General features: G+C 37.2%; 3 protein-coding genes and 1 pseudogene across 4 annotated transcripts; 3 read left to right on the top strand and 1 right to left on the bottom strand.

The window, feature by feature from the left end:
* The first annotated feature begins 1,122 nt into the window (after positions 1-1,122).
* On the top strand, positions 1,123-3,180 carry LOC108819428 (malate dehydrogenase 1, cytoplasmic). Its single transcript, XM_018592463.2, has 6 exons — positions 1,123-1,282; positions 1,640-1,798; positions 1,908-2,083; positions 2,216-2,629; positions 2,721-2,832; positions 2,905-3,180. The coding sequence occupies exons 1-6, from the start codon at positions 1,240-1,242 to the stop codon at positions 2,997-2,999; spliced, it is 999 nt and encodes a 332-aa protein (XP_018447965.1). The 5' UTR covers positions 1,123-1,239; the 3' UTR covers positions 3,000-3,180.
* Positions 3,181-3,634: 454 nt separating this feature from the next.
* Positions 3,635-6,973, top strand: LOC108818969 (cryptochrome-2). 2 transcript variants are annotated; one of them, XM_018591934.2, is made up of 5 exons: positions 3,635-3,980; positions 4,147-4,498; positions 4,576-4,800; positions 4,898-5,610; positions 6,147-6,973. In XM_018591934.2, the coding sequence occupies exons 2-5, from the start codon at positions 4,186-4,188 to the stop codon at positions 6,768-6,770; spliced, it is 1,875 nt and encodes a 624-aa protein (XP_018447436.1). In that variant the 5' UTR covers positions 3,635-3,980; positions 4,147-4,185; the 3' UTR covers positions 6,771-6,973. The 2 variants fall into 2 exon arrangements, with proteins under 2 accessions (XP_018447436.1, XP_018447437.1); XM_018591935.2 differs by having other exon boundaries at positions 3,636-3,980; positions 4,901-5,610.
* Positions 6,974-7,190: 217 nt separating this feature from the next.
* Positions 7,191-8,695, top strand: LOC108821529 (1-aminocyclopropane-1-carboxylate oxidase homolog 7-like; annotated as a pseudogene).
* Positions 8,696-9,035: 340 nt separating this feature from the next.
* LOC108820777 (1-aminocyclopropane-1-carboxylate oxidase homolog 6-like) lies at positions 9,036-10,797 on the bottom strand. The gene is made up of 3 exons (XM_018593782.2): positions 10,141-10,797; positions 9,522-9,843; positions 9,036-9,433 (listed from the first exon to the last, which is right to left on the bottom strand). Exons 1-3 carry the CDS (start codon positions 10,644-10,646, stop codon positions 9,182-9,184), a joined length of 1,080 nt encoding a protein of 359 aa, XP_018449284.2. The 5' UTR covers positions 10,647-10,797; the 3' UTR covers positions 9,036-9,181.
* Positions 10,798-13,144: the final 2,347 nt, after the last annotated feature.

Raw genomic sequence — 13,144 nt, 5'->3', positions numbered from 1 at the left:
AATTACTAATAGATTAACAACTACCCACATTCGTGTTTAATAATTTCTTTAATCGAATTAACTCTTGCAGTTTTTGAGAAAATGACTGGACGATTATAAGAGAAAAAAACCAGTTGACTATTGGACAAGTCACTGTCTTATGTCCCATTTTACACACGGAATATATATATATGTAAATCCTTGAAACGCGTTTATACATTCATTGTGTCGGTGGTGATTACTGGTTTCTGACTCATGATCGGTGATTCTTTAATTATTCAGTTACCCATGTAACTCATGTTATTCGGTTTATTATTTGATCAGCTGTTTTAGTCAATAAATAATTATGGTTAGTTAGAGAGGGAATATACTTTTTGAGCTCGATATACAGATCTGGCTTTTTGAGCTGATGAGATCCAGATCCAACCTTTGAGTCCATAAAATATAAATAAATACTTACATCATATGGAGATTAGAGAGGGGAAAGACGTTCACGTGTAGTCACAAACTTATAAAGAGAATTTATTTTTTTCTCAAAACAAAGAAGGGTCTTTGTACGTACGGCTCTTCCGTCATCAGAAACGCAGCAAAGGTCTTCTTTAATTTGTTCCGATGATCATGATCGTTACAAAGGGCAGGTCACGTAGAAAACCGAGAGCTAGCTCTACCGGCCGGAGTTAAACCGTGCTTCTTCGCCACCTCAATGTAGTGTATGTGTATCGCTGCTTCCTCAAAGCGGAAGAAAAATAAAATTGACCTCAAACAACATTCTCGACGTTGGTTTACAATTATATCAATGTTTCTTAAGCATGGATGGATCAAGATTCAAGAACAAACAGCCAACGCTCCTCCATGAATCCTTTGAAAATATTAGGCCTTGTACTCTTTGGATCTTTTGGGCCTGTAGCAGTGATTATAACCCAAGAACATCAGAAAACAATGAAATGCTCATAAGGTCACTTAGTATGGGCTCAAATATGGGCCTGACTTCCTCATCAAGAAACCCATTGGAGTAATATTATCCACCGAATATCCTCTTTCCAAATTTAAATCCTGTAAATCTAAGATAATTTATTACTTCGAGATAATAGGATTAAATTAGATGACGTGGCATGACAAAACACCTTCGATATCTCCCACCACCCACCAATAAATAAAAGAAAACCATAGTGAGCTCTCTCACGGATTCAACCAAAAGCCTCTCCCAAATCTCAAAAACACAGATCCATTCTCCCGGCGATAATCAACGACCTAGATCAGATGGCGAAGGAACCAGTTCGCGTTCTCGTTACCGGCGCTGCAGGTAACTTTCTGATTCTCAGATCCTGTAGTATCGGATCTTAGGCTAGTCTAGCGAATCACAAACCTCTAGCTCACTGTACTCAGATCTCTGCATAGTCTTGGTTATGTCGTCCGTATATACATTATCGATCGATCGATTAAACCAGACGTAGATTCTAGGTTTTGCTGATCAGTTGGTTGAAATGAGATCTGAGTAATGATTTGAAAACGGTTTTGGTTGATGTGCTTTGAGGGCGTTCATGCTGGTTTGGTTAAACGTTGAGAAATTAAAGGGATTGATTTTTTAATGAACTGAAAACGGTTTGGTTGTAATTGGATTATATGGTTTATAGTTGGTGAATGAAATTTTTTGGCGCAGGACAAATTGGATACGCTCTTGTCCCTATGATTGCGAGGGGTATCATGCTTGGTGCTGACCAGCCCGTGATCCTCCACATGTTGGATATTCCTCCTGCTGCGGAAGCTCTCAACGGTGTCAAGATGGAGTTGGTCGATGCTGCTTTCCCTCTTCTCAAAGGTAGTAACTAAACCTGTGTGTTTTCATGTTTGTGATAAACATTTTTTTTAATGTGAATATTTACCAAGTGAGAGAGATAATGAATATTTTGAACGTGTGTTTTAATCAGGTGTTGTTGCTACAACTGATGCCGTTGAGGGATGTACTGGAGTCAACGTTGCTGTTATGGTTGGTGGTTTCCCCAGGAAAGAAGGTATGGAGAGGAAGGATGTCATGTCCAAGAATGTCTCCATTTACAAGTCCCAGGCTGCTGCCTTGGAGAAGCATGCCGCCCCTAACTGCAAGGTAATTTATAGATATGTTTGCCTTTTTTATAAAAAAAATTCCGTCTCTTTGAATGAAGCCACTACATCCATTTCTAGTTTGTGACTCTCTTGCTCAAGACATTTTCTCTCGTTTTATTTTTTATTTTTTCAGGTTCTTGTTGTTGCAAACCCTGCAAACACCAACGCATTGATCCTCAAGGAATTTGCACCATCCATCCCTGAGAAGAACATCACTTGTTTGACAAGGCTTGACCACAACAGGGCCTTGGGTCAGATCTCTGAGAGGTTGAGCGTGCCTGTCTCTGATGTTAAGAACGTGATCATCTGGGGTAACCACTCATCCACGCAGTACCCTGATGTCAACCACGCTAAGGTGCAGACTTCGTCTGGAGAAAAGCCTGTCCGTGAGCTCGTCAAGAACGATGAGTGGTTGAATGGAGAGTTCATCACTACGGTTCAGCAACGTGGAGCTGCAATCATCAAGGCCAGGAAGTTGTCTAGTGCACTCTCTGCTGCTAGCTCTGCATGTGACCACATCCGTGACTGGGTCCTTGGAACTCCAGAGGTTCATAACTAAACTCTTCTCCCATTATTCAGAATGTGTTTATTATTTCTTGTAGCCGTTCTGACAATTTTTCTTTGGTTTCAATTCTCAGGGGACATTTGTTTCCATGGGAGTATACTCAGATGGCTCTTACAACGTTCCATCAGGACTTATCTACTCCTTCCCTGTCACTTGCCGCAATGGAGAGTGGAGTATTGTCCAAGGTAGTAAGACACGCTTTTAACAACTCAAAATACTCAAGTTCACATATACTAACGTGAATTTGTATGATTTAGGGCTTCTGATCGATGAAGTATCAAGGAAGAAGATGGATTTGACTGCAGAGGAGCTGAAGGAAGAGAAGGACTTGGCCTACTCATGCCTCTCTTAAACCAATACTCTTCTTCTCAGTCAGGTGTGAGATCAACAAAGCTTTGAGGGCTTTGTTGAAATAAAGAGTGTGTTTAAAAGATCTCCCAAACACTGTCCCTGCGCTGATATTCATGTACTCCGTTTTTTCTTTGTGTCTGATTTGGTTTACCCATAGTAATAAAAAAACAACTTTTACTAAACTGAAATTAGAAATCGAATCATAAACAATAGGCATTAGGCACTGGTCCACTAAACTAGGATTCGAGTCATATAAAGGGATGAGAAATACAAATATTCAAAGTTTTAAGAGAATTCAATGTTGTTTTTTGTGTGCACCAAACAAGAGAATTTAATGTTTATCTTTACCTTTTGTAAAGTAATAAAAAAAGTAGTGGATCTTGATTAGACTCCAGTAGGAAATGAGAATCAAGTTCTCATCTTTAAAGCCTTTATAGTAATATTCAGTGGATTCAACCAAAAGTGGGCATGACCAGAATCGTGTTCATGAACCAGTGAACCACCCAACGTTAGACAACGTAAGAGAAGATGATTATTCACTGCACTTTATAGGCCCAATATAAAATGTTCTTTTATAAAAAGCAAAACGACATTCGATTCCTTGTAAAATATCTACTTATACCAAAAAGTTCGTTCGTTGATGATGATGATGATGATCCCCATGAAAATCTTACAAGAGCAAATGAAAAATGAGATGGGTAAAAAAAAAACCAATTAAATTCGAACGCCACTAGTTGTGGATAAAGTTGGCTGCTTTTGTCTCTGTACTGAAATATTATTTCCGCATTATTGCAATACATACAACACTCTTCATCATGGGTATTGTCATTTAGATCTCAAAGTCTTTAACTTTCATACCCAAAATAGGAAGCAGAGGTCGGTCATCAATAATCAATCACTCTTCACAACTCCAAAGTTCTTCTTTCTCCTCAAGATTCAAAGCTGCCCAAAGATCTCTGCCCTCAACTCTGATTAAATTCTGGTAAAAAAAAGTTTCAAAATTTTGATTTTATTCAAACATTTACTTCTTGAATATGCTTTCAACTAGTAGATAATTGATCTTTGAGCTGAAAGTATCTTGCTTTCTCTGTTTTTGAGGTAAAGGGTTTTAAAGATTTTTGATTTATAGTTTGGTATTATTTGGACAGAGAGTAGTGGAGTTTAGCTGAGTTTGTGTCATAATAAGCATGTCGACAAACAAAAAGACTATAGTTTGGTTCAGAAGGGACCTAAGGATCGAGGACAACCCTGCATTAGCAGCCGCTGCTCACGAAGGATCCGTTTTCCCTGTTTTCATCTGGTGTCCCGAAGAAGAAGGACAGTTTTATCCAGGAAGAGCTTCTAGATGGTGGATGAAACAATCACTTGCTCACTTGAGCCAGTCCTTGAAGGCTCTTGGTTCTCACCTCACTTTGATCAAAACCCATAACACCGTTTCAGCTATCTTGGACTGTGTTCGTGCAACCGGTGCTACTAAAGTCGTCTTTAATCACCTCTACGGTACTTAACTCTCCTCTCTCTCTATCTCTTGTTCATTCAGCTGAGGTTGATATGAAGTTACCCTTTCCTTGTTGTAGATCCTGTTTCGTTGGTTAGGGACCATACCGTGAAGGAGAAGCTTGTGGAACGTGGTGTCTCTGTGCAAAGCTACAACGGTGATCTATTGTATGAGCCGTGGGAGATATACTGTGAAAAGGGCAAACCTTTTACTAGTTTTAATTCTTACTGGAAGAAGTGCTTAGACATGTCTGTTGAATCCGTTGTGCTTCCTCCTCCTTGGCGCTTGGTTCCTCTCACTGCAGGTAAAAAGAGCATTTTTAAATTAAAAAAAAAAACATTTTTCAACTTTTTTTGGGGGGACATAACAGTTTGATTTGTGTGTGTTTTCTTTTGTGTCAGCAGCTGAAACTGTTTGGGCGTGTTCAATCGAAGAGCTAGGACTAGAAAACGAGGCCGAGAAGCCGAGCAACGCGTTGCTAACCAGAGCTTGGTCACCAGGGTGGAGCAACGCTGACAAGATACTAAACGAGTTCATCGAGAAGCAGCTCATAGACTACGCAAAGAACAGCAAGAAAGTCGTTGGGAACTCGACCTCGCTGCTCTCTCCCTATCTCCACTTCGGGGAGATAAGCGTCAGACGCGTGTTCCAATGCGCTAGGATGAAACAGATCATATGGACGAGAGACAAGAACGGCGAAGGAGAAGAGAGTGCTGATCTTTTCCTCAGAGGGATCGGTCTAAGAGACTATTCACGTTATATATGTTTCAACTTCCCTTTTACTCACGAGCAGTCTTTGCTGAGCCATCTCCGTTTCTTCCCTTGGGATGCTGATGTCGAGAAGTTCAAGGCGTGGAGGCAAGGCAGGACTGGTTATCCGTTGGTGGATGCTGGGATGAGAGAGCTTTGGGCTACTGGATGGATGCATAACAGGATAAGAGTGATTGTTTCGAGCTTTGCTGTGAAGTTTCTTCTCCTTCCGTGGAAATGGGGGATGAAGTATTTTTGGGATACTCTTTTGGATGCTGATTTGGAGTGTGACATCATTGGATGGCAGTATATCTCCGGGAGCTTGCCTGATGGCCACGAGCTTGATCGCTTGGACAATCCTGCAGTAAACTTTTAAACTCATCTTTTAGTTTTTTTTCTCTCTCTTTTTGAATACCGAGAGTAGGCATTGGCTGTTTGGGTATCCATTCGGTAGTTTGGATAGGAGGTTAGAGGATCCGACTATTTTCAGGTTTGGTTTGGATAGAAAAACTAGTAACCGGAAAATATCCGGAAAAAATAGTTTTCATTTGGTTTCCGGTTTTATTATTTTGGTTATTTCAGATATATAAATTTAGGAACCATTTGGATATTTGAGGGTTTCAGTCAGTTTCGGGTATTTCAGTTCACTTCCGGTTTGTTCTTAGGTTCCGTGGCCTAACCGAGAAGTTCGGGTTTGAAACCAGTAATCCCCCTAAACCCGAAACTAGAAATTGTAATATTAGTTTTGTTCCAGTGGACTAGGAACCTCTGACACAATGGCCAGATCCTTTCTAGTTGAGCTAATGACCTCTGGTACTTTATTGTTTTAAGCTACATGAGACTATTTGTTGTTGTTGTCTGTTTGTCTGATTGAGAAGTGTCTTTCTGGTTTGGTTTCAGATACAAGGCGCAAAGTATGACCCGGAAGGCGAGTACATAAGGCAATGGCTACCCGAGCTCTCGAGGTTGCCAACTGAATGGATCCATCATCCATGGGACGCTCCTTTAACCGTACTCAAAGCTTCCGGTGTGGAACTCGGAACAAACTACGCCAAACCCATCGTAGATATCGACACAGCTCGGGAGCTGCTAACAAAAGCCATATCAAGAACTCGTGAGGCACAAATCATGATAGGAGCAGCGCCTGATGAGATTGTAGCTGATAGCTTCGAGGCCCTAGAGGCTGCTAATACCGTTAAAGAACATGGTCTTTGCCCGTCTTCTAATGACCAGCAAGTACCGTCGGATGTTCGTTACAATGGGTCAAAGAGAGTGAAACCCGTTGAAGAAGAAGAAGAAGAAGATGAAGAGAGAGAGATGAAGAAACTTAGAGGATTCAATGAAGTTATTAGAGAAGAAGAAGAAAGGGGTTTGTTTTCTACTGCTGAGTCTTCTTCTTCTTCGAGTGTTAGGAGTGTGTTCATGGTTTCTCATTCTTGCTCGCTGGTGTCAGAAGGGAAGAATTTGGAAGGTATTCAAGATTCTTCTGATCAGATTGCTACAAGTTTGGGGAAAAATGGTTAGAAATGATCAAAGATAAAGCTTTAATGTTATTCTCGCTTTTGCTATTACTATAAAACCTAACATGTAGAAGTATGAATGTGTGTGTGTCTCTTGACTCTTTGCTCCTTGTGATGATCATCCCAAGAACAAGATGGAATAAGCTTATATTATATATCTTCTGATAGATGTATGGATAAAATAATAAAAGATATTTCTATAAATGATTTTGTAGTTGTTGTCTGTATACAATAAGAAACATGATTTGTCTTGAACATGAACTGAAGTGAACGGTTAACGTAAAAGGTGAAAAGTTAACAAAACAAAACAAAACTCTTAAAAGTCTAAATCTTGTCCTGACGCTTCTCATGCATTGAATGATCTTTTCCACGTGTCTCTTCTGTTGCCTCATGCCTGGTCTCTTCCTCCTCCATTTTATTGTCTCTATCTATTAGATATATCAGCCTTTGTGAGAAATCTTGAACGAAAACATATAAAACAAATACAAAAATGGCCAAAAACTCAAATTATGAAACGAACGATGACTTGGAAGACAAGAAACCTTCAGTCTCCGCCTCAGACTTCGCAGTCCCTGTCATAGACTTAACAGGCGTCCACAAGGATGCACTATCACGTGAACGTGTAGTGGAGGAGATCAAAGACGCTGCAGAGAAGTGGGGAATGTTCCAGGTGATCAACCATGGTGTTCCTTTAACTGTTCTTGAAGAGATCAAAGATGGAGTTGTTAGGTTTCATGGGGACGATCCTGAGGTTAAGAAATCTTACTTCTCGCGAGACCACACCAAGACATTCGATTACTTTAACAGTTTCGAACGTGAAGATTTGTCTGTTGGTAACTGGAGAGATTAGCTTCGCTTGTTACATGGCTCCTGATCTTCCAAACTCTGAGGAGCTCCCAGTGGCTTGCAGGGATGCTATGATTGGATACTCGGATCATGTGAAGAGGTTAGGTGGTCTGATCTTTGAACTCATTTCAGAAGCTCTTGGTTTGAGCCCTGAGACTCTTAACAGGATGGGTTGCACAAAGGGTTTGCAAATGATCTGTTATTATTACCCTCCCTGCCCACGACCTGACCTAACTTTGGGCACAAGGAAACATACAGACAACACTTTCATCACTATTCTTCTTCAAGATAAAATCGGTGGTCTTCAAGTTCTTCATCAAGACTGTTGGGTTGATGTAACGCCTATTCTCGAGGCTCTTATCATCAACGTTGGAGATTTCTTGGAGGTGATATCATTGATGCATAACTTAAGTATAAGAGACATGATTGTTCAAAAAAAAGTATAAGAGCCATATACATAGAACCAGAGGTTTTGGTAAGAGATGCATCGAGTTTATGTCTCACGTTTTGTTTGGTTTGTGTAGAAGATGACTAACAACAAGTTCATAAGCGTGAACCATAGGGTGCTTGCAAACAGAGTTGGACCGAGGATTTCAGTCGCCTGCTTCTTCTGCTATCCTACGAATCTAAACTCCACAGCTTAAGGAGCTTCTCTCTGAAGAAACCTCTTACAGTCAGAAATATCATGAAAAGAGTACACAAAGGGATAACATCTGTCAAATTTCAAGTTATTAAAAAAAAGCAAAATAATAAACACCAACACAACGTATATATTAGGATGGTTTTTTATTCTTTTACACTTTCAAATTAAGTTGTAATTGATGTAGACAACGGATTTGATTTGAATGAATTTAACATTCAATTCAAAAACATTCTAGATTGATATTAGATATTTTTTGTTTCATCTATATCTTGAGTAAGCAGTTGTCTACTAGTAAAGTCTAGTTAGTCTCTTCAAGATAAGGACTCTTATTAAGATCCCATGAGAACATAAAATACAAACTAGCTATGTTACAAAATCTCAAATAACGAAGTCCTAAAACACTTGCATAAAGCTTCACGTCTTCTACAAGGTCAACAACGTTTGAGTTTACACATATTGTACAAGGTACTAATAAAAAAAACTTAAGCATAAGGAGCTAGAAACTCAGTGTTTCTCATAGCATCCCTCCACACCAAAACAAATCGCTAAATTAATCAAGATAATTAAATGACTGTAACAACATAACATACCAAATTATTTTGATCAGTTTGGTTTGGCTAAGTAAAAATTTGTTAAGACTAAGACAAATATCATCTAGCTTTCTATAATAAACAACTTTCAAGGGTCAAAAACGTAAGTAAATGGAGTTTGAAGCTTTAGATCCCATCCAAAGCTCTTCTTTGTTCTTTTTGGTTCAAATAGTTTAGAGAAGTGACAATGTAACAAGGACTGACCAAATAGATATGCATGAAATACAAAAATATCTTACAAGTTACAACAAATATATTACAAGGTTATATATTACAAGTTATAACATACCAGATGTTTTGTACTATTTTTGTAAAGACGTTTTGTATTATTCTTTGTCATATCTTGAAATTGGACAGATAAGATGTTCCATCAAGGCCCTTTTTAAAGTATCCTTTTGTATACTCTTCTAAAGTAAACTCTCTGTATTTTGGAGGGTTTTTTTCAGAGAGAAGCTCTTTGATAGGGCCATAAACAGTTGCATTCGGAAGCATACTCGTGCTGAAAAAGCTCGCTACTGAAATCCTCGTTTCATTTCTGTTTGAAAGCACCCTATGCTCTGCGCTTATGAACTTGTCGTTGGTTATAAGCTGCATATCAAAGACATCTCTCAGATTCTCAACAAAAGCAGACACTGTTTGTTATAAATATATTAAAAATAGATTAATGAGCTTTTGCCTGCAAGAAATCTCCTATGTTGATAACAAGAGCCCCGGGAATAGGTGTAACATCGACCCAATGGTCTTGATGATGAATCTGAAGGCCACCGACTTGGTCTTGAAGAAGAACAGTGAGGAAAGAGTTGTCTGAATGGTTATTTGTGCCGATGGTTAAGTCAGGTTGAGGACATGGAGGGTAGTAGTGGCATATCATAAGAAAACCCTTCATACAGTCCATGCTCTTAAGCTTATCAGAGCTCAGACCGAGAGCTTCCGACAAGAGTTCAAAAAGCAAGACACCTAAGCTCTTTATATGCTTCGTGTGTTCGATCATAGCATCCCTGAACCAGTATATATGATATTATATATTACAATCATGACTCAATAAGTTTTGTGAGACGATTCTTGAAAGAGAAAGTTATGTACCTACCAACTAAAGAGTTGGCATAGTGGCTAAAAGCATAAAATGCTTATATTATCTAGTAGGTATTAATTAAAGAGTCATGGGTCCAATTCTTGTTGGGTTGTTGGGAGAGGTTTGCTTTTCTACAAAGATAGTCAATTTAAAATGGTTTGGGTTTCGCCCTAGAGGATGTACTGGCTTTCGGTCCAGAACCTCTAGAGAGAAAAAAAGTTACCTGCAAACCACAGGGAGCTCTTCAGGATTTGGAGGATCAGGAGACATGTAACAAGCGAAGCTGTCTCTCCAGCCAACGCATAAAGAAGAGCCATACAGATCAAAGTTACTATTGTATACAAATGTCTTGGCGGCGTCCCGAGTGAAGTAAGCTTTCTTAACCTCGGGATCTTGCTCAAAGAACCTTCGAACTCCTTCTTGAATCTCTTCAAGAACGGTTAAAGGAACGTCATGATTGATCACCTGGAAAAAACCCCAGTTCCCTGCAGCGTCTTTGATCTTCTCAACGATATGTTCACGCGAGACGTGGACGTCTGCAAAGTCGATGATAGGGATTGCGGGATCAGAGGAGGAAACAGAAGGTTTCTTATCGGATAAGAAGTCTTGAGGGAGACGGAATATGCGAGGAATCTCGGTGACATGAGCATCGACGAGGCCTTTGACACCTTCTTTCGTCTCATCGAAAGCTTTGCGCTCACTGTAAGTGTCGAAGTCTTTGGTCTCCATATGTTTGTGTTTTTAACCTAATTTTAAAGATTTTCTCACGAAGGTTGTGTGAAGATTGAAGAAGAACGTTTATCGTAATCTGGATCTTGATATGACTCTAGAAGTATCAAGTGGTTTCTGTGCGTTTTCGTTCTTTGTGGTGAATAAGTGATTGATGGAGTATCTTTTTATATAATACTCTCTTGGTCTTTTGGTGTGTGTGTGGGACCGACAATGATCTTTGATGACGTTGTCCGTTTTTTGTTGATGGAGTTGTAACTGATGTCAGCATGTTTTTCTTTTATACCAAAGATGATGTAATAATACACACATTGACAACCAGGGTCCAGAAGAGTTTTGAAAGGAATCCTTATGGTGAAGTGTTCTTATATACGTGTGGTATATGGCAGAGAAAGGCTGACTTTGTAAAACCAAAAACCACTCAAAAATGAGCTTACAGAAACGTTTTGACAAAAGGTTAACTATAGCACAAGAAAGTCGAAGCTGTAAAGAATTTAATTAACTAGAACGTAACGTAAACGAAGTAATAAATGGGTTGGCATAGTACCACACGTTATAAAACACCGAGTATAGCTAGAGAAGAATCGTATCCTCGTAGTAGTTGAATGTAGTATACTAGATTGCTAGTATTGGTAAGAAATAACTTGATCTAAAGAAACTAGTGAAAAATATTGACAAGAAACATCAGCAAAATAAAAATAAAATGATGTGTTTCAAAAGATAAAAATTAAAATAAATGCACTATTGTTATGTTCGCATTTGAATTCTTTGTGTTTTTTGAACTTTTGAATTAATTCTTTCTTATTGACAAAAAGAAACAAATGCATGTGTTCCACATGATCATCGTTAAATTTATTAGTAAACACCATCAACATAATTAAATAAAATTCATTGCATTTTAAAATAAAAAATTCATTGCATTTATAATAAAAACAATGAGTTTTTTTTCTCTTAAAAATGACTCTTAAAACAATGAGTTAAAAATGAATAAACAAGCATAGCAAAACACAAATTGGATTACAGTTTTACAAAGTTGAAAACATAAATAAAAATTTATTTCTTTTTTCATCTTTGTAAAACTGCAATCCAATTTGTGTTTTGCTATGTTTGTTTGTTTATTCATTTCAATTCATTGTTTTAAAAGCCATATTTTAAAAGAAAAAAAAACTCATTGTTTTCATATGTTTGAGTCTCATAATAAAATTTTTTTTTAGCAAAAACATACTAAGAAAATTATTTAGAGATGAATATTATAGTTTGCAGCTCAATTTTTTTGGTGAAGTGTACTTATACATTTGGTATATGGCAGAGAAAGGTTGACTTTGTAACACCAAAAACCACTCAAAAAATGAGCTCACAGAAACGTTTTCACAAAAGGCTAACTAGAACGTACACAAGAAAATCGAAGTAGTAAATAATTTAATTAACTAGAACGTAACGTAAACGAAGTAACAATTAAATGGGTTGGTACAAGTTATAAAACACCACGTATAGCTAGAGAAGAATCGTATCCTCGATCGTATCATATCCTCGTAGTAGTTGAAGGTAGTATACTAGATTGCTAGTATTGGTAAGAAATAACTTGATCTAGAGAAAATAGTGAAAAATATTTTTTTTGCTAAACGTATAGTGAAAAATATTTTTTTTGCTAAACACATCATTTTATTTTTATTTAACTGAAGTTTCTTATCAATATTTTTAATAGTGAAAAATATTGATAAGAAACTTCAGTGAAATAAAATAAAATGATGTGTTTCAAAAGAAAAATTAAAATAAAATGCATAATTGTTATGCTCGTATTTGAATTCTTTGTGTGTTTTTTTTTGAACTTTTGAGTTCTTTCTTATTGACAAAAAGAAACAAATATATGTGTTTCTCCACACGATCATCGTTAAATTTATTGGTAAAACAACATCAACATAATTAAATAAAATTCATTGCATTTTAAAATAAAAATAAAGAAATTCATTGCATTTATAATAAACAATGAGTTTTTTTTAAAAAGAATGATCTGAAAACAATGAGTTAAAAATGAATAAACAAATAAACATAGCCAAACACAAATTGGATTGCAGTTTTATAAAGATGAAAACATAAATAAAATTGCAATTCAATTTGTGTTTTGCTATGTTTGTTTGTTTATTCATTTTTAACTTATTGTTATCAGATCACTCTTTAAAAAAAACATTGTTTTCATATGTTTGACTCTCATAATAAAAAAAAGTTTAGCAAAAACATACTAACAAAATTATTAGATATGAATAAGTTTACAGCTCAATTTTTTTGTTAGAATTTTTTTTTTAAAAACACTTAAAATCTTGTTTAGTTTACGAGACTTTGATCGGTGACATGAATTACCATTGATTAAGTTTGAGTTATATAGGGATATAACTCAAAAATGTTACCATTCATGACTTGCATGTAATTTTTTAAGTTAGTGTTTGAGTTGGGGTGTCAAAATGAGTTACAACTCATGAGTTAGCTCAGCTCAGCTCATT

Source organism: Raphanus sativus, chromosome 8 (genome assembly GCF_000801105.2).
Source record: "Raphanus sativus cultivar WK10039 chromosome 8, ASM80110v3, whole genome shotgun sequence".
NCBI lineage: Eukaryota > Viridiplantae > Streptophyta > Magnoliopsida > Brassicales > Brassicaceae > Raphanus > Raphanus sativus.
Note: the sequence above shows the minus strand (reverse complement) of the source record. Positions and strands in the feature narration are given on the sequence as shown.